The sequence below is a fragment of the Rosa rugosa genome, chromosome 7 (assembly GCF_958449725.1).
Source record: "Rosa rugosa chromosome 7, drRosRugo1.1, whole genome shotgun sequence".
NCBI lineage: Eukaryota > Viridiplantae > Streptophyta > Magnoliopsida > Rosales > Rosaceae > Rosa > Rosa rugosa.
Genome location: NC_084826.1, coordinates 38,711,883 through 38,736,305, shown reverse-complemented (window position 1 = coordinate 38,736,305; position 24,423 = coordinate 38,711,883). Strand labels below are relative to the sequence as shown.

Sequence of the window (24,423 nt, the reverse complement as noted above, 5' to 3'; positions counted from 1 at the left end):
GATCCTATAGAAGTTCAGTGACTCTAAGAACTATTGAAGCCCTCATATGCATGCAAAATGGGATCAATTCAGAGAGCATAGCACAACTTAAGTACTTTCCAACTGATGAAGTTATGGACTTCTATGAAAAAGTTAAAAAAAAGTCATTGAATGTTTCATTACTGGTTTTACAATTTATTCATTTAAATTGTATGAATTACTAAGCCTCTATAATCACAATTCTGTGTTTTTGTGACTTAGTGTGCGTTTTTTAATTTTTTTTTGCACAACTTGAATTTTGATGCAGGAGTGTCATAATTCTGATGTTGCAATGTGTTGTGTTATATGTTGCAATTTTGCAGGCTGTTGGAGCAATGTGTTTTTGATGCTGCTGTTGCAATGTTGCATGATGGAGTAGGCAGTACCTGTATTAGTGCATTGAACATTGGAATGCAAGTCTTATTTTGGCAATAATCCAGTAATTTGTTTCTCAGTTTGTCGATTGCACAGTTTGTTATATTTTTGAACTTATTACTTCTGGTAATTTGCATTATGAGTTAAGTTGTGACTTGTGAGATTGGAAATTTGCAATTTGCCTTCTCAATTTAGTTGTGAGTGAGCATTGTGAGTTTAGTTGCATTGTAATAATGTCATTTTCATTATGAATTCAGTTGTAATGTTGTATTCTTCAAATGTTGCAACATCTGGTAATTTGGTACGATTTGTCTTGAAGTTGAAGTTCAAGACTTATTTGAGTGTAATATGTATTTGTAAGTATTTGACTATTTGTACTGTATTTTCTGAAAAGCAGATGCTAGAAAAGTTGAATTTCCAGAAGGCAGGAGCTGGAAAACTAGAAGCTTCATAAGGTCTAGAACCGGTAACCCGGTACAATTTATCTTGAAGTTGAAGTTCAAGACTTATTTGATTGTAATATGTATTTGTATGCATTTGACTTGTATTGTACTTTCCAAAAAGCAGATCCTAGAAAAGTTGAATTTCCAGAAGGCAAGAGCTAGAAAACTGGAAATGCTACATAAGGTCTAGAACTATATTTTAGGACCGAAAGCTCAAAAAATCAGACCGAATGTAGTTGGTTCGAGTTACAGTCAGTTTGAAACATAAAAAATGACAACCCAAACTGAGACCGATTTATCGGACTTGGTCTGTGGTTCAGAAAAATTTAGGCCCGGACCAACCCGTGCCCAACCCTAATTGAAGGAAAGCAATCAAGAGGCGGGATTATGAGAAGAGTGTTTAGACTGAGTCTAAAAGTTGTTAGCTTGAATTTAGATTCCATGGATGGGCCAGCTTATGGGCCGGAGATAGGGCATATGGGCCTCTAAAGGAGTTCTCTAAGATAATCTCCAATCGAAGGTGTATAGTCTAAATTACAGATCATGGATGTCCAAAATCCATCTCCAATCATGGATTGGGTCTATTACAAAAAACACAAATGGAAAGCTAAAGTCTATAAGTTGGTCTAAATATAGACCAACGTTTAGACCATGGATGACAAGCTGCTAGCCTACCTTTAGATGATTAATTGATCAATTGATTCAAACTTAAATAAAATATATTAAAGTCTATAATTTAGACCTCAAACGATTGGAGTTGTAAAAATTATAAACCTCACTATTTCAATGAATAGTACCTTCCAAAGGTCTAAAAATTTAGAGATGGCCTAACAAGGAGATTAGGGGTAGTCAGATTTGTTAGGGGTAGTCTCGAAGTCGAACAAGTATACCAAGAAATAATTGGTCGTGCCTGAGCAACGTCCCAAGGAGAGAAAGCAGAGATCTAAACACCTGTCAAGGAGGAGAATGTCGTGGAGGCTAAACGTGGTTTCCCCTGTAGGTGGTAGGAGAAGAAGGGTTGTGCCTCAATACCACATGTGGGAGTAGTCAAATATTTCCGACATGCAGTTATGACGAATATCCAGTCATGAATACGGTTATAAATGCGGTCTTCATTGCGGCTATAAGTACGACGATAATTGCAGCGATAAGTAGGGAGTTTATTGCGGCTTTAAGGGCAATTGCAGTTACGTAATCATTACAGCAATAATCATCGACATAAGTATGTAAGTAAATGCAAGCCATAAAACCCGGAATAATGTTGGCTTGCTCTCTAAGTAAATCGTCGCCTATATAAGGAACGCCCAACGTCAAGGTAAACCATCGAATTCCAATTCTCTCTACTCCACTACTAAGAAACGTACTGACTTAGGCATCGGAGGGTTTTCTGCAAGTACCCCCCCCCCCTTTTCTCCTCGAGCCGACGGTCAAACTCCAGGTCAACGCTCGAAGGAAGCTTCTAGATCATTCCCGGTCAGCTCCCGCTCTAGTCCGCATTCATTGGTGAGTCAAACTCCTCTACGGAATTTTTCGTCACCAACACCACATTACCCAATCGGCTACCAAGTTGAAATCTGTGTTAGGGTGGGTTACTGAAAGAAAGGGCCCATCACCAGATTCACGAGCAATGTTAGTGTTAAGCTAGAATATGTGGGGATTAAATTTCCAAACCTTTCAGTGTCCTTTGAAGATGCATGCCCAGATTTATTTTTCTTGTTTGAAACAAAAAAGAAAGTAACGGAAGATCTTTGTAGTCGGTTGGATTAGGTTTCCTCAAGCCTAATCTAGTTGATTCAAGATGAGTTTTAGGCAATCCTGATAGTGATGACCAGGAGGATATGTAAGTGATAGATGCGTCCATGCTGCACATATGGAAAAAGCCAGGAGGGTTTGGTAATGGTTCACTGCTGCTTCGATGAATATGAAGAGCTTACTAGAAAATAAGAAATAAAATAACTTGAAAGAAACAAGAACTTCGGAATGACATTTTACAAAGGAGATGATATTCACACAACCTTTTGTGTTAGAGCAACTCCAACAACTTCCCTATATTTTGATTTTTCTCTATTTTCGGGAAAAATAAGCTTCTTTTGCTCCAACAGATTCCTTATAACTATTCCCATTTCAGGGATAGTGAGGAAAGAGAAAAAAAAATTCCCTAAATTTACAGCAATCTTTAAAATTTTAAGAAGAAATATGAAGATTTTAGAGATTGCTGTAAAATAGAGAATCTGTTGGAGTTGAAGAAGAAAAATATGTTAAAACTTTGACTTTTGTTTTCCTATAATACAAAAATTATAGAGAAACTGTTGAGTTGCTCTTAGAAATTACTAATCAATTACTGATCACCTTGATCGGTATTTTTTAACGAAAAGGGAGTGAATATCAGCTCCCCTTACGAAACACTATGGATGGGACTGAATTGGCCCACCGAAAACTGAGACAGCTGATCAGCTCGCCACTAGTAATTTTAACCATTAGTTTTTGACTTTTTTCAATAAAAGACTCGGACCAAAACCCAAAAAAGGGTACTCAGAGGTCACCTTAGTGTTGCAAGTGCCCGCACAATAAAAGGGATTTTTGACAAAACCAGGGGTAACAAATTGCTATTGATATTTCTTCATTTATCATTCAAGAAATAAACCAAGCTTGATGCCTTTTGAAATTGATAGGAGGCAGAGCCTCAAAAATACAAAATATAACAAGGAAGAAAACAAAAACAAAAAATTGCCCGTAAAAGGACAAAGCCTACTAAGATATTTCATCACACAGTTATTAAACAATCAAACATGACCGGTAAAATCCAGGTAAGATGCATAGAATCCTTGAATTCTTTTGAAGCCGCCGTTCATCAAAGCATTCATTTAGCACTGGCAAGCTGAGTGCGGAGTTGCTTGGCAGCAGCAACCATAGCACTGAGTGCTGGCTTCACCTCAGCGTACTTGCGAGTCTTAAGCCCACAGTCTGGGTTGACCCACAAGATATTTGTCTCAAGGACTGCAAGCATCTTGTTAATCCGGTCAGCAATCTCCTCAGTTGATGGTATTCTTGGAGAGTGGATGTCATAAACACCAGGACCAATACCAGCACCATACTTCACTCCCTCGCGGAAGACCGACAGGAGCTTCTCATCAGAACGAGAATTCTCAATGGTGATCACATCAGCATCCATGTCGATGATTGAGTGGATGATGTCGTTGAAGTTGGAATAGCACATGTGAGTGTGAATCTGTGGTTTGTTTAGAGACAAGCAGTTAAGACAACAAGGCATATATATACTAGAAAAAAAAAAAATACATGTCAACTGGGAAAAAGACCTGAGTAGTGTCCTTGACACCAACGTTGGTGATCCTAAATGAATGCACGGCCCAATCCAAGTAGTGAGCTTGCTCAGACTTCCTGAGAGGCAACCCTTCTCTCAACGCAGCCTCATCAATTTGAATAACATTGATACCAGCTTTCTCGAGATCCTCCACTTCATCCTTGATGGCCAAAGCAATCTGGTAGGTAGTCTCAGACCTGGGCTGGTCAACTCTAACAAAGGACCAGTTGAGAATGGTAACAGGGCCTGTAAGCATTCCCTTCATTGGGCGGGCAGTCATGCTCTGAGCAGCAGATGACCAGAACACAGTCATTGGCTTTGGGCGGCTCACATCACCATAGATGATTGGTGGCTTCACACATCGAGATCCATAAGATTGCACCCACCCATTGACAGTAAAGGCAAACCCTGATAATTGCTCCCCAAAGTACTCAACCATGTCGTTCCTCTGCCATGAGAATAAACAATAATGAATTGCAGTCTCACATACAGAATGAAAAGCCAAAATTCACCATCCAATAGTAGAACAGGTTTCTCTTCATCCTTCCTGACAGAATTTAATAAATGAAAGCTCACCTCAGGCTCCCCATGAACAAGGACATCAATGTCAAGCTCTTCCTGAAGCTTGACAACTTTGCTAATTTCCTCCTTAATGGCCTTGACATACTCCTCCTCAGAGATCCTAAAGAACAAGAAAAAACAGCATACATCAGCAATTGTTTTAACAATTTCACATTTTGTATAAGAAAACAATAGAACATTCAGCTTTACTTACTTTTTGGCCTTGTATTCACGGCGAACCCTTCTCAGTTCGATGGTCTGAGGGAATGATCCAATGGTGGTGGTTGGGAGAACTGGAAGATTAAGCTTCTTCTGCTGAGCATCAAGTCTGGCACTTACATTAGTAGCACGACGGTGGTCAGAACCCTTCAAAGCAGCAGCCTGAAAATACCCAGAAAATAATAATAATAATAAGTAACAAAAATTTTATAAAATAAAAATCAACTGCAAATACAGAACAAACTTAGCACAACAAAAAAGGCACAAGAAAGGCAATAAGCACTCACAGCCTTTTGAACAGCCTCATTGGTCACCCTTGGGGACGATTTCCTTGAAGCCAGAGCTGCAGCGTTGCTTGAGAAAAATGACTGATGATGCAGCACAAAAGGTGAGTAAGCAAATTAAAAGAACCACTGAATCATAAAAGCAAAAGTTGCAATCTACTATAAATATAACATAAGGCAGTTGCATCCAAGGAGGTATACCATTGAATCAAAATTCTTCAAATCATACTACACTTTTTAACTTTTTTCTATCTTTATGGACATCACACACAGTAGTGCCCCCAAGCGCTTTTTTTATACAGTACTACCAATTTTAATCAAGTATAAAACCAAGACATGATTTGTGCCTTACAAAACAAATCTGGATCAGTTGTAGTGAAAGAATAAAAGGCTATACCTCATCCTTGTGACCAACCAATGCCTTTGCCAAAGCATTAACTTCAAGAATTTTCTGTGCAGCAAAGGCGAGCCACGATTTGATTTCATTGTCCAGCTTAGTCTCATTAATAAGATCAACAGCAGTGTGAAGACAAGAGCAGGAGGTAGAGACGACAAGGTGGTCTGCACAGAACAGATAAATGATTAATGAAATGCAATTTCTTGTCATCATTTACCAAAAACTGCAGAAAACATGAATACCTTTGCCAACAATGCCTTCAAGAGCCTGCAATGTACTTAGGGAAGCAGAGAGATCATTAGCCCAAATGTTCCTTCCATCAACCAATCCAGCAAAGAGGCACTTTCCTTTAGGGAAGTCACTCTTAATTAACTCAAGGGTCTTAGAACCACGAACTAAATCAAAACCATAGGCAGTGACACCCTTCAAGGAAGTGAGAGTCTTGTATGCCTCTGCAGGTACATCTGCAAAGTAGGTCTCAATAAGAACATTCAAGCCGGACAGAGTTGATTCTAGCTGAGAGTAAGCATCAGTGAATGCTTGCAACTTGTGAGAATCAAGATCCATAACAAGTGTGGGCTCATCAAACTGAATCCATGAAGCTCCAGCTGCCTTAAGCTCAGATATAACTTCCCTAAAGAGTCATTAAAGTTAGATCACTACATACAAGATAAGTTGCACAGAAAAAACGCAAAGCCAATGAATCTGAGATACAAGGACAATGGGAATTATTACTTGTAAATAGGAATGATTTTTCCTAGAAGAGAGAGAAGCGAAAATGTCTTTTCAACACCCTTTGCTGGTTTGGACAGCAACAAGTAGGTCACTGGACCAACAAGGACTGGGATTGTATCCACTCCAAGCTGCAAAAGATTGAAAAATTACAAACAGCTCTGGAAAGATGAATAATTGAAATGCGTATTGATAAGTAGGATTGCCTTTCAGATATTCACCACACACATGGCATATATTACGAAGCAAAACCCAAGATTGCCCATCAGACATTAACCAATATATAATTTCGCTTGACCACATGCAGAACAATGAATAAAAAATAATCTTGAACACACACCGCTTTAGCCTCCTTGTATTCCTCAACAGCCTTGTGAGAAGCATATGAGAATTTGACGTCAGGACCCAACTCAGGGACAATGAAATGGCTGTATCAATACATTAGGCCGAGTTAGCATTGATCATTCCAATTCATAACATTTGGAAGAAAAAAAAAAGCAAAAGTGTAGAAAAGGATAAGATCACGTACTAGTTGGTATCGAACCACTTGGTCATTTCCATAGCAGGAACTGAGGCATTTCCTCTGGCCATGGAGAAATATGTGTCAAATCCAATCTCACCACCATTCCAACCATATCTTGGTGGAACTGCCCCAAGCATTGCAGTGGTGTCAAGCACCTGGTCGTAGTAAGAGAAAGTGTTGCTGGGAATGTGCATGATCCCAGCATCAGCCATCTGCTTCCAGATGGAAGACCTGAGATCAGCAGACACCTTTTGCAAATCTTCGGCACTGCTCTTGCGATCCCAGAAAGATTCCAAGGCAAACTTGAGCTCTCTCTTGGGGCCCATACGAGGGTATCCAACAATGTGAGACGCCATTTCTCTGTAGAATCAGATCAACATGAAACACATTAGCTTCCTTAATCAACCACTATGCATCTTTGATAGATCTCTCTGGAAATTGTCATGATGAATATGCAAAGCAGTTAAAAACAAGAAATATTATAATTCAAATTTTAATTAAAGTTGCTTTTGAATAATCAAATGAATATGCATTCAATCAAAATTTAGAACTTGAGGAGTCTGCACAAGTTTCAACAAATCGGTGATTTGTATTCAATCCTATCATAATCTGAAATCGCAATAGAGTTATGATATCGTAACGAAATCAGATTAGACATATTCATCATGCAAAACAATGACTTAATACTAGGATATCCACATGTTAACAAAATCCAATCAGAAAACATACAACCTCAAATGAAAAAACTTGGCACTAATAGATCTAATTCTTAGGGCACTGAATTTCATCATAATTCGTAACAGAGAATACAAGAGGTTCAAAGAGAAGTTGTAGATCTAATGTTTAAAGGAGGGAATTGAGCCGAGAGAAATGGAGGTCACTTGAACACTCCACCGAAGCTAGTGAACTCAGATCTAGTGCAAAAACCAAAGGCCAAATAGCAGATCTACTAATGCCAAAATCAGATCTGCAACAGAAAATGCAGCGCAAACAAAAACCTAATGCCGGGCCATTTTTCGTTGAGGCAAACAAGTAAAAATACATGAGACGAAGCGAGAATCTCAAAATTGGTAGACTGACCAGTACAGATCTCAGTGAAAAATGATGAAAACCTTGGAGAAATGGAAACGAAAGAGCGAAAGGGGGGAGAAGCACGGAGGCAGAAGATCACGTTGGCATTGGGAAATGGCGAGAGAGGAAGAGAGAGAGAGAGAGAGAGAGAGCGCGCAGCAGCATAATAAGGAAAAGAGAGAAAGAGAGAAAGAAAGCTCGTACCTTTCGGAGGTAGAGAGGGGGAGGACTTGACTGGTTCTTTGGTTATCGGTTCTCTTCTACTTCTCTATATCCAGTCGGTTTCGGAGATGAGAGAAGAGAGCGGAGCGAGTTCGAATGCCTCACCCTTTCCCCTTATTTATAGCTAAATCACTCCACACTTACGTGCTCGTGACATCTGCTAGATCTGACATTTTTTTTTTACTAGCTTTTTTTACTGGAATCGTAGATCGCTTATTCTCAAAAAAATAAAAATCGTAGATCGCTGAATCCGGGGTCTTTTTTTTTATTTCACGCGCTTGTTTTTGGGTCCTCGTGCGATGGGATATTGGAGCTGCGGTAGGTGAATGCCCTGGGGGTCCCACACCTATACATATTTCGGAGTAGGTGAGGAGTGGAAACTGGAGATGGGGTTTAGGGTCTTTTTATTCTTTTCTACCGGTTTTTTTTCTTTTTTTTCTTTTCTAAAGATTTCTATATCCGTTGCTTTCCTTGAAAATCTTTTCTTTTTCTTTTTTCCGAATGACAGAAATTACTAAAATCTCAAACAATGGAACTTCTCCTACACTAATTCAACACAATCAAAGGCATGACTTCTCAACTTATTTTGTTGAATAGATAATTCTGGAAAGAAAACTCAATTCTCTCATGTATTTGGCCTCATAAATGGGTTTGATCTTAGGCTGCGAGTGGTTTCAAGCGGTTGTTGGTCCTCTTTTGCATAATAATGGCGCTAAGCGCGGCTGGGTGCTTCTAGTTAGTTTTGCTAATATCTCTACTTAGTAACTTAATTTTGAGGAGCCCATTGCGGGTGGGTTGACTGTGTAATGTTTGCCTCTCTCTACCTATTTAATGGATTAATTTACACCTCTGTTTGATAAAAAGAACAAAATGTATATTTTGCGAGTCTGGTGTTATTGTGCCAATTTTCTTTTGAGATTTGACTGCCATTTTTTTAATAACTTGGCTATTCCCTTTTGATTAGTTTTCGCAATACTTTCAACTATTGTGAAGGTTTAGTCTTCTTCTTTCCTTCTACAATCACACAACGTAGTGAGGACTTTAAAAAACATATTTCAGATCCAATTGTAGTCCATGTCTTCCTCATTGTTACCCAGATATGTGGCGGGGAGTTGATTTTGGGCTTGAGACTTTGAAATTTGAGATTTGAGGTTGATTTTCTTTTCCTCTATTATTTTATTTTAGTTTGGTTTAGAAGAGATATAAAACGGGCTCTTCATACGATTATTTAGTTAAGTTTAATTTTTTATTTTTTTTTAGGTACATGGTCCATATCCGTGTATGTTTGTATTTCAGTCATTAAATATAATATTTATTGCTTAAAAAGAAAAAATAAATTTACAATTAATACCGGTGGTAGTTCGAACCAAATAAGTTCAATAATATCCCTCTTGAAATTCTTCCACCCAATATTAGAAGAAAAAAATAGAAAAGGGTTAGATATCATTTGTGAAAAACGTACATAAAATGGTTTTGGCATTAGTGGCCACCATTTCAAAGGGTTAGATATCAAACAACACCTACTCAAAAGACGGCGATGTCGTAGCGAAAATGTTCCATGCCAACGCACAGAATCATAGGCTGACTGCACAGAATCATTGGCACATCACCACGCGCCTCAAACTGCCTACATATATTGTTTTCTCTATTTGAAGTGATTTTCCGAAGAGTAAAAAAAAAAAAAATTAGGAAAAAGTTACTCTACTGGGGGAAAAAAGAAGAAAAAATTTGGGGAGTTGGTGAGTGAAAGTGTGAAGTTTGTGTGGGGGTTGGTGACGGGGCCACTTGTTGTAGCATGGTTGGGAGATAACGTTTATGTTAGTCTATGTATAATTGTACTAAATACCTAATGTACCCTTTGATTAGTACGAAATGATGGTGCCTAAGACATGTTTTATGTTTTTGTTGTTGAGAGTAGGTGGGGGGGACGGGACCGGATTGTTAACTTGAAACATACGATAATGGGTTAGCAGGCATTGACGACGTGGCATGCATATTTTTAGTTTGGGTGCAATTGATGTGGCAAACATAATTTACAGTAAAGAAATTTTTATCGTTCTCTGTTTCATGACTTCATCTTCTTCCATGGATCTCTCTGTTTTCTCAGACCCCATATCTCTCAGTTCCGATCGAAGCATGCATGTTCCAATCGACAAGCACAACCGGTCACCGATACTAGCTAGCATCCAGCCATACCCATATAAATGAACATTGACCCATGAAAGAGAGAGATTAACCAATTGGATTAGTGGGTCTTTCTTTGACAGCGTCGCTTCATTACTCTTTATAACAATTAGAATGCGGTGGTGGTGGCGGTGGTGGTCCCCCAGATCTGAATCTGAGCTTTGCTTAATTGAGCTAGCTAAGAGGGAGATCGACCTCGAGGCTCGAGCTCCAGGTCGTCTGAGACTAGACTGCTGATAGCTGAGGCCGGAGAGAGATGGTGAAATCAGTTTCATGTGAATGTCGGTGCCAATTTGAATGCCTAAGTGCCTAACGCAAACCCGGCCACATTCAGCGGGAAGACGTCGATCGTACCGTGTGTGCCACGCGCCTAACTGTCGGTGGTGCTTCGCTCACTGCCTCAATCTATCATGCGGAAGATAACACACACATCGATGGTTTGGATTTTTCCCTTGTAACTAAAAATAAAACATTTACTGAAGAAAAAGAAAAAAAAAAATTAATTGCAACTCTAAATTTGATATTTGAATTTTTCGTTTTTTTTAATTATTAATAGACTTTATAAACTCAAATAAAAAGGCAAATAATGATAAGAGAGAGAGAGAGAAAATAAAAATCAATTACTCTTCTTACCTCTTCCTTTAATATAACATTCAATTTTTTTTTCTTTCAGAATTTCCTTCTATCACCTATATAACTTTATAATTTACCTAAAACAACTAAGTAAAAATAATTAATTTCTATACATGGCCCCATCATTTAATACAAAAGTAAATTCAAATAATCTGATTTGGAATTTCCTTAAACTAAATGTATTAAATGTCTGGAACCCCCAGGTCTAGCGTTCGAATCTCAGCTCCATCTCGTGGCCAGCAGATTTGAGAGACCCTTTGGGTTCGTGCGTCTGCGGTGCAGTGGATTAGTCTGGCTTTGCCTGGCTTTCACCGCAATGTCGGTGCAGGTGTCCTGGCGATGGGATACCACTGCATGGGTGTGTGAGTTGCTAACAGCTAACTACCCGATCAAAAAAAAAAATGTATTGAATATTTTGGTGTAGTTATTACTAATTAAGATCTAAGGTGAACTCCTTTTAATAGATTTAATTGATACATATTTTTTATTTGAGAACCAAAAGTCTTTTCTACAACCATCCATATTGCAAAACAAACAAAACTACTATGATCTGGATTAACAGAAAAATCTTTGTAATTGTCTACTTGTTCGGCCCCTCCAAGAATAATTTTCTACTTCCGTCACTGAAGGTACACCAAAAATGTAGGCAGGTTACTCACAAAATTTTTCGTGGTTGAATTGATAGAGATATAAAAAAATAGAAAAAAAAAAACTTTTGAAGATACATATTTAATTGTTCAAGGGTATGGTGGTAAAATTAAGGAGGTGTAATTAGCTTTTTAAGTTTTTTTTTTATTTTTAGTTCAAATAAATTCCATTGATAGAACGGCCAGAACGGTCCATAAGAACACCTGGTACCATTCACTGTTACAAATCTTGCTCAATTATTCAAGAGCTTGCCAAAAAACTAAACAAACAACTAGGCTTACAAAAAATACTTTTGACTTGAACCTCCCTTTGCCAATGCACGCAATTGTGGTGCGCCAGAATGATCAAATATTTAGTGCAAAAACATAGCAGAGTTTAGTGTGCAAGCTAAAGACCAACTTACAGCTTACTCAATCCCTTTCCCCTTGCCCTTACCCGAAGGGCTAGAGGAACATGGTGAATCGGTGAGACACAATGGAGAAGCAGGTTTCTTTTCATTCTTGGTCTTTGGTGGTGTGGTGACCCGAGAGGGGGGTCCCACAGCGCCGCGACCCCGAGTCAATGAGAAACCGACATGTCACGAATAACATCCCGATAACTCATCAACCCGAAATCGCAAGGCCTTTGGGTTTAGATTGTTGGTTTACAAAACACTTTCTTGGACAAATCATTCTAGCAACCGAACAACATATTTTCAAAAGCGGAAATTGAAATGGGCTATGAGTTTTCGGCTTACAATCGGAGCCCAATTTGGAAAAACCAATCACTAAGTAACTACAAGTGCGAGAGACGCGCCCCAGGGTTACGGGCCTCTCAAAGTTTTGGTAAACGAGTAGGAAATAAATAAAAAGTAAATAAACAAGCTACTTCAAAATCCGATAAAGGATCAAAACCTTCTTTTGATAAAATTAAAGAAGAATGCGCCAAGCCGGGCCATGTGCCTCCTCTGTACACTCCCCGACCGCATGCTCGAAACCTGCACACTGTTGTAGGGGTGAGCTTTCGTCCTCGCATGCCCAGTAGGGGCCGACCCAACCATGCTAGGTTTGAAAGATAGTAATAATAATCGAAAATACTACATAATATTGTGCACGTTTATCAAAAATACTTTAAAAAGAGGCAACCACAAACATTTATTTCTTTTATAAAGCATATGCAGTATGCTTCACACAATTTGGAGCTCCGAGATACTTACCTGCCTGCTAAACTCAAACAAATCGGTGACCGACCTGGTTCGTCATCCTTCGAGAACCGGCCAACTACTCTGTAGTCCTTGTAACTACAAGTAGCGAAAGTGTCCATTTCCTGGCCCTGAGTCTCCTATGATTGGTTCACTGTCTGTACTCACTCTTCCTCGACAAACATAGGAGCACGGCCCCCTCCGGAGGTTCACGGTTATCGACATCGTGGGATCCCTAGGAATCTACGCGTCTAGGTCCCATTCACTTTCAGGTCACAAGTACAAACATACAAAGGGTATAGTATCTCAACATGCAAGTCTAGCCTCGGTTTTCACAATAAGCAATTTTCAGTTATGGAAACACGGATATCATGAGGCATCGACCAATGAACAACCAAAAACGTACTTGCAGGCAACATATTAATATACTAGAGCATTCCACATATAGAAAAGCCTCTAACAAGGAAGGGACAGCTCACCCTACCTGGAATTGGAGTGCTCGTATTCCACATATAGAAAAGCCTCTAACAAGGAAGGGACAGCTCACCCTACCTGGAATTAGAGTGCTCGTCTACATTTGGGTTCATTCCCGACTTTCGATCCTTTATCCAAATCCAAGTGCACACGCTCGGGTCCTTTATAATAAAATTAAACCAATGAGTAACTTGACGTCACTATAACCAATTAACCGAGCAACCAAAGCATTCATTTAATTCTCTTTAGGTCCATCGAATTATCCTTTAACATAAAATCTACTATCCATTCCCAAATAATCCAAATGATATAGCATTTGAATAATTTAGGATATGGTGATTATACTTAGCATTTTGACCAAGATTTGTTTAGCATTTCTACTTTAAGAAAACAAACAACAATTACCATTCCCAAATAATCCACTTAACGTTGTAAGCTTATCCGAGATATGGTGATCACACTTCTTCCCATATTAAAATTTCGGTCAACCGGTTTGACCTCATTTTATTTAGCCTTTAAACCTTAAGCAATTAAATAGCAACCACCATTCCCGAATAATTTCATTATACGATAAATTCGGGATATGATAGGTTTGGAATATTTCATTCACGGACCTTAAATTGAACATCCCACATATTAATTCACTTATCCAAAACCGGTCCATTCTTATTCACCACTTTTCTCATGCATTTGACCAAACTACCGATTCCATTCTTATTTTACATTTCGACGTTGATAACAAATTCATCCTTTTAATTCTCAAGACAATTCTCCTCTATTCAATAAGCCGATTCATGCCAACCATATCTCATTTTGTTTACTTAGTAATGCCATAACTTCTATCAATACAAACAACACACAACCATATAGATCCCAGAATGCACAGTCCCCTTACCATTCTTCTTTTCCAAAACAGAAACCAGTTTCGTCGTAGTTGCAGTTCCACCACCAACAACCTTTCAGATCCCTAATAGACAAAACAAGATCAATAATCCATTCTCAACCAATCCACAAACAAGACATGGTCTCGAGTTTCTTACAATTCCTCAACATCAACTTAACTGGCCCAGCAGCTCCTCTCTTCCAAAACTCCAAAAACGCAGAAATCCACATCCATTAACCATCTGAATTCCTAGCAGACAATACACGATCAATGAACAACCCTCACCCAATATTCCATCCAAACACAGGTCGAGATTCTTACCTTAATTCGATTCGAAACTGACCCAGTAGCTCATTTCTTCTCCAAAGCTTCAATTTTCCAGATTCCACAAACCTCACATTCCAAATCCGAGAGCAGTGAATTAGGCTTTTCGATTCACAAGGACTAATGGCATTATCCAAAGGGAGAGGACGAAATATAGCTTACCAGACGAAAAAGGTAAGCCGGTGGCTCTCACAGCGGTGCTGGGTGGCTCCGGTCGAAATCAGAGGTCTAGGTAAGGGGCTATTCTAGACATTTAGGCGCTTACTACATCCATGGTGGTCGGGTAGCCCAGGCATGGCTGGAAATTGAAAAACGACGACATGCAAGGCCCCGTGTTCCGGCGAAACTCGTACGTCGTTTTCCGGCTTGGGTGGGTGGCGAAACTTCTTGGTTTTGCTCCTCGTTGCTTGCTGAGTCAGGAGGTGGCGTCGTTGTGGCGAGGTGATGGTTGGAAATCGATGAAGGTCGAGCAACAGTGGCGTCGCAGCCTTGGGTTGTCGCGCGCGGAGGCTGGCGGCGATGCATGTCGACGATAAGGTTCAGGCTTGGGTCAGATTTGGATGCTGGATCGATTGGTGGTTGTGGTGACAAGAGCGGGTACCCGGAAATGGAGTTTCCGGCGCTGGCAGAGAGAGTGAGGTCGGGGAAGAAAGAGAGAGATGCGACCGAGAGAGGAGAGAGGGAGAGAATGGGAATCTAGGGTTTCCCTTGCCAGCTTTCTATTTATACTTATGTCTGTGAAATACCCATTTCGCCCTTGCGACAAATTACGAAACTCTCCTAGCTTACTGCTTTCGGTTTTGGGCTCGTAACTTTTCTTTTATTCGTTTTTCGTCGGAAACTTCCTAAATTAATTCTCGACTTCGTCCTAGGCCCAAAACTCAATTTCATTGAAACTAAAAATTCAAATCTTCACTTCACTCAATTTGCCTTCCTTTCAAATTTGCTTCGACGATCTTTTGCTTCAATGAACTTTAGTAACCTTCTAGGCTCAAAACGAAGAACTCTGGCCCAAACTCAAATCATAAGGCCCATTAGGTGGTCTCGACATTAAAACAATGTCCAAAGTCATTTCCTCCACTTAAATCACCTTGCGGAAAAATCTTATTGACAAGAAATTACTTTCGGAAATTAACTAAAATTTTCAGGGGCTCACAAGTGGATTTTTATTTCGGGCTCCAAGAGGACGCCCCCTTTTCTTCTTTGTCTCTGTAGCCTCAACTGGCACCATTAAACCTCCTGGAGTTTCCTGAAGCCCCAAAGATTTTGCAGTAAATTTGGTGGTGAATTCAGGCATCTTGAGCTTCTTTGGTTGAGCCACTTATCCTCTGTTTTCATCAATCAGAATTGGGGTTTGAACTTTCTGAGGTGAAGGGGTAGGAGTACGCCTACCTCTCTTATTGGGCAACTGCTCTTCAACATGCACAATAGCTAAAACATTATCTTTTCTTGTGTCAGGCTCACGAAGCACAATAGACCTTTTGGCCTTACGAGCCCCTGTATCTTTCAGATTCACAAAAGGTGATATAGTAACAGCAGTTGGAATAGAGGATTTAAAAGTAAATGGCATGCCATCAACCAGAAAATTCCTATTCAGAAAATCAATTTTTGGTACATGAGTTTGCACCACAGTCGTGTTTTTATTTTTTCCTGCAGTAGTACACGAACCTGTAGGATGGAAGACCAACAAGCAATCCTCACAACGTCCAAAGAGGTTGTTAAAGTTGTAATGGATTACCTCTTCAACCCCATCATCAATTTTCAGCTTTTTCTCCAAAAAAATTGGTTTCAGGATATTATGGCTAACCCTAACCCTAATCTCCCCTTTGTTGTTAAAAAGCTTTTCATCAAGTTCAAGGGGATGGCCAGCCATAGTAGCAATATCCATGATAGTTTCTTTTTTCTCATAAGCAGGAGGGATATTAGTGATACGTACCTAATAGTAAAGTAGGTTCAGAGGGATCTTCTCAACTGGTGTTACACCATCATATTCCATCAACACCATTGGAGCTCGAGCATAATTCTAAGGCCCTCCCCTAATCACCTTGCGCAGGTCGCCACGATGATCAAAAGAGAAGAGGAAACGGGAGTTTGATCTCTCTTGAATTTTGAAGCTTTTTTCCACCACCCAAATCCTACGAAAGTGACGATGAAGATCATTGATCTCCACAGGCTTGGGAGATAGGGATCTTCCCAACAAGTAGGCTTGAGAATTTCTTCTAGTTTTTCCACGTGACAGCATAGTTATATCAACTACATCATCTCCTGCTAGGGCAAGAGACGCTTGGAAGCTTGCAGTAACTTCCTCAAGAGAAGCCATTTGAGAACAAAGATGGAGGAGAGGAGGAGAAAGGCCGTAAGACGGCTGTGGGGTGGTGCGCAAGGCACTACCAATGGCGGCTTAGGAGCTTGGAGGCGCGGAAGAGCACGCTTTAGCTTTTTAAGTATTTAAAAAAGTGAATGTGAGGTTTAACAAGTAGGAGATGTCCATATATCAAATTTGGAGGTCCAACTAGAACAAAAAAAAAAAAATCAGTGGCTTGGATTTTATAAACCAAAATAAAATGAAGAATTGATTGTACTAGTTGATCAATTTTTTTATTTTTCTTTTTATCATTGAATGAGCTTTCATTAATTTGAAGGAGTGATTATAAACAGGAATAATCCACTTCATCTGGTGTGGGATTGACTTCTGCCATTGAAATGGAGAAGAAGAGTAGACACTCCATCCATCGACACCCAAAAAAAGGGGAAGACCACATTACCTACTTGCTACCCATTCAAGTACGATAATGATGTAAAAATTTCGAACTAGAGTGACACTTAACCTAGCTGCACGCTTGCGCATCTGCTAGGGTTGAGAAAGATTGGATTTCTCTAGTCCTCTTCTGGAATTTTCAATCTGCCATTGATGGCTGAGGAGATAGCTGCGCGCCTGTCGGCAGCGCTGGCACTCACAGCTGAGGATGTTGTGGATCTGGGGGAGTTGGGCTCAGTGGCCATTGCCGAAACTTCCTTCTATTTGGTAGGGAGGGTATTGACTCGAAAGTCTTGGGATGACAAGGGACTTCCCGGAACTCCAGTTTCTATTTGGGGATTGAAGGATTTTGTTGATCATTGCTTAAGAAGACGGGCACTTCCAATTTAGGTTCAAGCGGAAGGAGGAGTACAACCATATTCTCCAAGGCAGACCATGGCACTAAAATTAATAGTCACATGGTACTATTCACGGAGTATGATGGGTTGGGGGATGTGGCTACGGTGCCGCTTTATTCATTGGAAACCTGGGTGGTGGTGAAGAAGCTACAGCTGCGACTAAGGACGGAAGGGTCCCTAATTATGTTCGAAACATCTATGGGTCGCTATTCGAGAGCAGACCAATTTGCGTTGCAGAGAGGTGAAGCCGAACAAAGATTCTGGGTAGTGGTAGACATACAGCGGCTACTGTAGAGAGCACGGTCGTTTTGATTCGCCTCTGCAATGACGGTAAAGGTTGAGCTGCATTACAAAAAGGTAAAGGGCTTGTGCCAGGCCTATGGGTGGTTCAACCATGGATCATATGGGTACGATTAGTTTCTGGTTAAGCAGGTTGTGATGTTGAAGAATACTATTGTGCCAGTGCTGGGTTTGGGGCCCGGAAAGCGAGCAGGGTAGGTTGATGTAAAGAAGGTTGGGTATCAGATAGCGGTGGAAACTAGGGTTTCTAACCCCAAGGAGGTTATGACCGCGGAAGTCCAAGGAGGAGCGGTAGCAGAGCTACTTTGCCAACCCAGGAGGCTAGTATAGTTGACAGGTTTTTTGGTGGCTAATCTGCGGGCCATCCCAAGTTAGGGTGAAGCGGTAGGAACAACTCAGGTGAATGCTCAACTTCCCACTTTGTCGATCCAAATTCTTAAGCTGCATTGAGAGTCTCCAGTGGAGTTGGTTAGATCAGGGAAGAGAGCCAAGTTGGTGGAAGCTCTGGTGGCTGCAACGCCACTAGATGTGGAGGAAGGCTTTGGCATTCCAAACACTAATGGGGTGGTGCACTTGTTCCCTGCAAAGAAGAAAAGAGGACAAAAGCCGAAAGAATAAAACTAAAGTAATTGGGAATTGGCCTAACCAAAGAAAAAGAGATTTCCTCGAAACTCAAACTAAATATATTTTCCACATATTTAAACTTATAAAATCTTGATGCATGCAACGTTTGTAAAACATTTCTCTTTAAATTTGAAATTCCGTAAAAACATACCAGCCCCGATGGTTAAGTATAAACATGTAACATGGGGAAGATAAGTGTCACCATACAATAAAAGAGTTTCCCAGGCTCAAGTCGGAGCCTCCCAGGCTCTATCCTCGACTTCGACCCACAAACACAATGAAGAGGAGCCTCGACTGCAACTCACTGAGGAGGAGAACTAAAATAAATCAATTCAAGGATGGTGAAGAAAACATTCGAAAATAGTAAATTTCATAAAACCTCCCCAAAATCTCGCATATGAAGTCACGAGTAAAGATTCCCAACTGTACAAGGAAAAATTTCATGAGAAATCAAATAAATCAACGACATGTCCCACACGCCAAGATATTCTTGAATCAATACACAAATAAGCGAGAGTAAAGTAAAATCATATGTTCAAATCCGTAATCATCACTAAAGCATTCTCAATGCAAAAACCGAAAGTCGAGAAATAAAAGGTAAATATAACTCCATCGAAAACCCCATTTTCAAAAATCTTCTAGAAATCTCAAAATCAACGAATAAAAATATATTTAATTCAGGAAATCACATCGGAAGATAATTCATTGAAAATATCATAAATCATAAATCCAAATCCGATCATAGCAAACTCATATCCCAAAATCCAATCAATATACCAAATAATATCCGAAACCAATTAATATGCTCGATTAAAACGCTAATTAAATAAATAATTGATTCGTAACAATAAACGCATGCATCGTTTAAAATCAAAAGTCCATTCACAGTATATGCCTAATGTGACCAAGCGTATGGATCCTCGTCGAGCGATGGGTTAGTACCTCGTCTTGTACAAAATTATAATTTGTAAACGATGATGCAAAATTTAAATACTATTCTAAAACGAAACCCGAAAACCCCTCGCACAAGTAATTCGTCAAATATCTGAAATCACATCGAAATCAACCCAAACTCCAAGGGTTTCACCAACTTAATTATTTTAAGATCCCAATGAAAATTGAAGACCATTCAACGGTCGGATGTCCTCGAATCACAACTCGAAAATTCGAAAATTCTGATCGATTCCCAAAACTTTACCAATCCAAACAAAAAGCATATCAACACGTTCGTAACACTGAGCTCTACCCAACATACCAAGGCAGACCACTAGAAACGGCCAGACAAGCTTACACAGGCCGCCTACCCTGACCCCAAATTGGGGCATGAAATCTATGCCAAATTGTTCATTTCAACAAGCCCAACAAAATTCTCAGCTATCACAAAGTCAGATTCTAAGCCATTTGATCAGAATTTACCTCGAAACTCCTCCTCCGATGCAAACCAGAGTTGGTGGTGGTCGTGGAGAGGCGCGCTGAACCCGACTAGTCTGGTGATCTGTGGTGGCCGGACGGCGGCGGAACTCGCTGGGTTGTAAAAAGGGTCGAGTCAGGAATTGGGTCTGAGAGAGAGAGAGAGAGAGAGAGAGAGACAGAGACAGAGACAGAGAGAGACAGAGAGAGAGAGGTTTCGGCTTAAATAGAAACTTCCCAAAATGAAGAGTTTCCAAATGAAAATTGCTATTTGTAGAAACTTCCTGAAACAGTAACTTTCACGTTTTTGACCATAACTTTGTCATGCGAACTCCAATTTGAGCGTGTCACGTGTCCACAAATTTGGTTTAATGTCCTCTACAACTTTCGTGAAGAAAATTTTCTCAAATGATGAACGATCCAAAAAATCAACTTTTGGAGCCCTTAAAAGTATCGAAATGAAGTTAAAAGTTAATCAAATTATTGTTTACCGTCGAAATGACCAGTAAACGGGTAAATTGGGGTACGGAATGTAACAGTCATCATTTACTTTTCATACCCTGCCATCAAATTATTGTTTACCGTCTAAATGACCAGTAAACGGGTGAATTGTGACATGTTGGTTGTGGAAATAACAGGTTCAAACCTCATTTGCATCTTAAGATGACGAGGGTGGAATACGGAAGGGTGGGATTTAAATTTTTTATTTATTTTTTATTTTTTAAAAAGATTGCTGTTATGTCTGAAGAAAGCTAGCGAGTCATATATGAAAACTCTAATAGAAATGGTGGTGTTTGGCCTCGCCCAACAGGTGGATTCGTATTTATCTTCAGAACTTTTCTTGTGTAACAATTAAGCAGTACTTTTCTTCAGAACTTGAGTTATTCTCGATTTCATTCATATTAAATTTCGTACCAGATGAGTTGCCACATGAACCAATATTGGCCTAGAGTATGTGCGCACGTTGATAAAGAAATTTATTACTTTGTATTAATAACAAAATATGCAATTTTTTTTCTTTTTTATAGAATGAACATATTATATTGAATGAGTCCACAACTCGATCTTTCATCTATCCAAAAAGCTAGCAGAGTGGTTTTGAGCTAAAAATATGACAGCAGGAAGCCTAATTTGAAATATTAAAGCACAGCCAATGGCACAGAACGATCAAAGCTACCACGAAGAGCTCTAGCTCGAGTCGATTTTTTCCTCACCATCATCCCTCCCTTGATCATCTCTTCCTCAACGCCCATGGATTTCTTCCCAAACGAATGAACTGAAGCGTGAGACAGAATCTGTGCCATGTTCTGATCTTTTATTGCACCACCTCCATGTGTCATAAGAATCCTTGTAATCCCAGCATAGTGCAAAGACTCGGCAATCTGCAGCGCAGTCACACCCTTATTAGTCCTGGCTTCAGCATCAGCTCCTTTCTTCACCAACATATCTATCACATCCGCATGCCCCGATTCCGCTGCGCAGTGCAATGCCGTGTATCCGTCCTCATCTTTAGCACCCACATCCACACCCTTCTCCAGCAGCGCTCGCACGGCGTCAACTTTGCCTTTAAAGCACGCCCTATGCAGAGCAGTCCACCCATGTTGGTCTCTTCCGTTGATCGCGGCCCCTGTCTCCAGCACCCTCAGAATTGTTCTCACCTCTCCTTTCCTGGCCGCTATACACAAGCTATCTCCGAGCCGAAGGGAGTCAAAGAGCTTGGTGTGACCATTCTCTGCGGCAACATCATAAGCCGTTCGACCGGCGTAGTTTCTGATATCTTTATTGGCAGTACCCTTTTGCAGCAACAGCTTGACCATGTACTCATCTCCCAACCCTGCGGCTATGTGCAGCGGGGTGTCACCCTCCTTGCTATTACGAACTTCGGCCTTAGCACCACTCGCTAGCAAAAGCCTCGCACAGTCCCTTCTGCGCTCTTCCACTGCTAGGTGTAAGGCGGTGTTTCCGTCTTTTGTTTGAGCATCAACATTAGCCCCCTTAATTATAAGAAGCCTCAGAACTTCGACGTGGCCAGCTCCGGCTGCCAGGTGGATAGGTCCCCAAGTGGAGGACTCTGATCTTTCAGTGCTTGCACGACGAGCCAACAGAAGCTCGACTATCAAAGCCTCACCCGAAGCAGCCGCGGCCTCAAGTGGGCTCGACCCCGAACGGCTCTGAGCCTCCACGTCTGGCTCGAATTCGAGAAGCAGCTGGGCGAGGTCGGGTCGGCCTTGAGCAATAGCCAAGTGAAGTAAAGATTGACCATCCGAATCCACAGAGTCGGCTGCTTTCCATGAAGGGTCGCTCTTCTCGAGCACTTCTCTGATATCGTCCATCAAACCATCGGACACAAGTTGTGCCAAAACAGGTGAACCAATGAACATAATCTTCACACCGCTGTCTATGAACACTTGCTTCTTCTTTGTTGTGAACCAGTCACTGGGGACCGCATCGAAAGTCGATGAAGAGTTTTTGATGGCTGCTCCGGGCACGACCACGCTATGCAAAAGGAAGGAGTCATGGCAATAAGGGAACGAGTCCGGGAGGCCCGATCCCGGTGGAAGGTGATATACGATCTCAATGGTTAGCTTCTCGAGCGGAGATATGATCCCGGATTGAGGCCTCACCGTGTAGCGATTCTTGACCAGGGCTTGAAGCCTGAAGGCCACAGGCATGGTGTACATGACGTTGCGCAAAGTGAGTAGGCCGTAACATTTCTGACCTGGTTCGATCCGTATTGCAACGAAATTTGATGGCTCCAAGCTTATGAGCCGGTCCATATTGATGTCGATCACTCTTGGTGTCAATCACTTTTTATGTATTGCTTGAAAATTGAAATCTCAACTCTCTATTTGTTTCAGGAAACGGAGAAAGTGAAGGTGAAGGTTTGGTGTGGCCTGGGTGTACGTTGTTAAGAGGAAGGGAATGTGAAAGCCGGCTTTGCCGAGAGGATGCCAAATGTGGGCGTTAAAAACAATGCTGACTTGTTCTATTCGGCGTCTCATACAAACTACAAAGAAGCAGTTGTGTACCAATTTTCACTGTTTTGTTGAATTGAGGAAAACAGAAAGTTAATATCAGAGCTGTTTCTGCCAAGTCACTTTCAGTCTTGTTTTATTTTATGCACAAGAAATCTTTTTTATTGTTGTTGCTCCAATCAGACTCTAGCGAGAGTCGATGTCATTGGCTCACAAAGTGGGATCAATGGAGAGGAGAAAGAAACAAGATGCTCCATCTCCTTGAAAATTCCTAGAGTATAAACTAATTCTATAAGAGACAGCCACATTATAATATTTAGGGTACGTTCTGCCTCATTCATCTGTTTTAATATAATAGGAAACCCTTGTGTGAACATATAGCACATAACAAGAATAATAAGCAAGTACAATTAAACAAGGCATTTGGGGCAGCGACTCGATCTTGTAAAGCCCAATTAAGTATGAGCAATCCCATGTACAAACATGTACAAAGACGCCATGTTTAAGTGGCTTGGTGTCATTTGTACATGCTGGGAAGACGACTAAGCCCAACAACATATAGCTAAAACCTTGTTAATCATTGCCATGTGGCACGATTTGGTTTGTGATTGTTAAGCTAGCTTTTGTCACCCTGCCCTACACCTCTAATGTGATTCGCTTCCTAGTCGAGTCTCTGCAGCCATGTCTTTGCCCTCCCATTTTATAAAATACGACCTTTTCTCTGATTACGATGTTGCATCGCTTAAACGATCCCCCAACTACAGTATGCTCATTATGTGTGATGTTGCTGACCTGCTATTGATATCTCATCCTCTGAATTTTAGTTTATCTTTTTTTTACTGATAAAAAATAGGGTCAGGGCCGGCCCTGTGAGTTTGGAGGCTCAAGGCGAAAAAAAATTTGAGGCCCCAAATTCAACAATTGAATCCCTAAAGATGTGGGATGAAGATGTGGTGATGTGGGTGGTGGACGACGGCGGTTGGCGGTTTTGGAGGAGTGCTGCTAATACGGTGTTTTGGAGAGCAGCAAGCTGAGCTGAAATTTGATTTTGGTTTTGGGTGAGTGTTTCCATGGACAAGTGCAGCTCTTCATTTTGGTTTTGCAGAAATTTCAGGGTGTTGGAATCTAAAGGTCTAAAACTAACTCATGCTTTGTTTTTCCCTTTCATTGCCCATCTTTCTTTTGTCTTTCTCTTTCCTTCGTAGTGGTCACTTTCCGATTCCTCTTCATTGAAAACATCTTGATTGACCCAGAAAAAGCTCAATCCAAAATGCAGATCCCAAAAGTCGAGGGATGAAGAACAAGCCCAGATAAAGATGATATAGTCAACTAAAATTAATCATACAAATCAAGGAGCTCCCTTGAACTGGATATCGCCCAAAACTAATCGAAGAAGCAGCGCCGACGGGTAGATGATCATGTATCAGTGTGAGGCTGTGAGCCATGGAGACTCTGATACCATGCT

The 24,423-nt window shown here is 40.6% G+C and overlaps 2 protein-coding genes and 1 long non-coding RNA gene across 7 annotated transcripts; all 3 read right to left on the bottom strand.

Moving 5' to 3' along the window:
* Positions 1 to 3,475: 3,475 nt before the first annotated feature.
* On the bottom strand, positions 3,476 to 8,308 carry LOC133720232 (5-methyltetrahydropteroyltriglutamate--homocysteine methyltransferase). The gene is made up of 11 exons (XM_062146443.1): positions 8,150 to 8,308; positions 6,881 to 7,234; positions 6,692 to 6,779; positions 6,355 to 6,482; positions 5,862 to 6,253; positions 5,620 to 5,783; positions 5,226 to 5,306; positions 4,934 to 5,100; positions 4,735 to 4,840; positions 4,154 to 4,606; positions 3,476 to 4,065 (listed from the first exon to the last, which is right to left on the bottom strand). The coding sequence occupies exons 2-11, from the start codon at positions 7,228 to 7,230 to the stop codon at positions 3,697 to 3,699; spliced, it is 2,298 nt and encodes a 765-aa protein (XP_062002427.1). The 5' UTR covers positions 7,231 to 7,234; positions 8,150 to 8,308; the 3' UTR covers positions 3,476 to 3,696.
* Positions 8,309 to 12,373: 4,065 nt separating this feature from the next.
* Positions 12,374 to 15,172, bottom strand: LOC133723347 (uncharacterized). 5 transcript variants are annotated; one of them, XR_009852940.1, is made up of 5 exons: positions 14,491 to 15,172; positions 14,327 to 14,418; positions 14,182 to 14,253; positions 13,365 to 13,447; positions 12,374 to 12,615 (listed from the first exon to the last, which is right to left on the bottom strand). It is a non-coding gene; the product is annotated as an uncharacterized LOC133723347 (long non-coding RNA). The 5 variants fall into 5 exon arrangements; XR_009852942.1 differs by lacking the exon at positions 12,374 to 12,615 and adding an exon at positions 12,642 to 13,296; XR_009852941.1 differs by lacking the exon at positions 13,365 to 13,447.
* Positions 15,173 to 20,947: 5,775 nt separating this feature from the next.
* Positions 20,948 to 22,928, bottom strand: LOC133721840 (protein VAPYRIN-like). The gene has a single exon (XM_062148581.1). The coding sequence runs from the start codon at positions 22,758 to 22,760 to the stop codon at positions 21,123 to 21,125; it is 1,638 nt and encodes a 545-aa protein (XP_062004565.1). The 5' UTR covers positions 22,761 to 22,928; the 3' UTR covers positions 20,948 to 21,122.
* Positions 22,929 to 24,423: the final 1,495 nt, after the last annotated feature.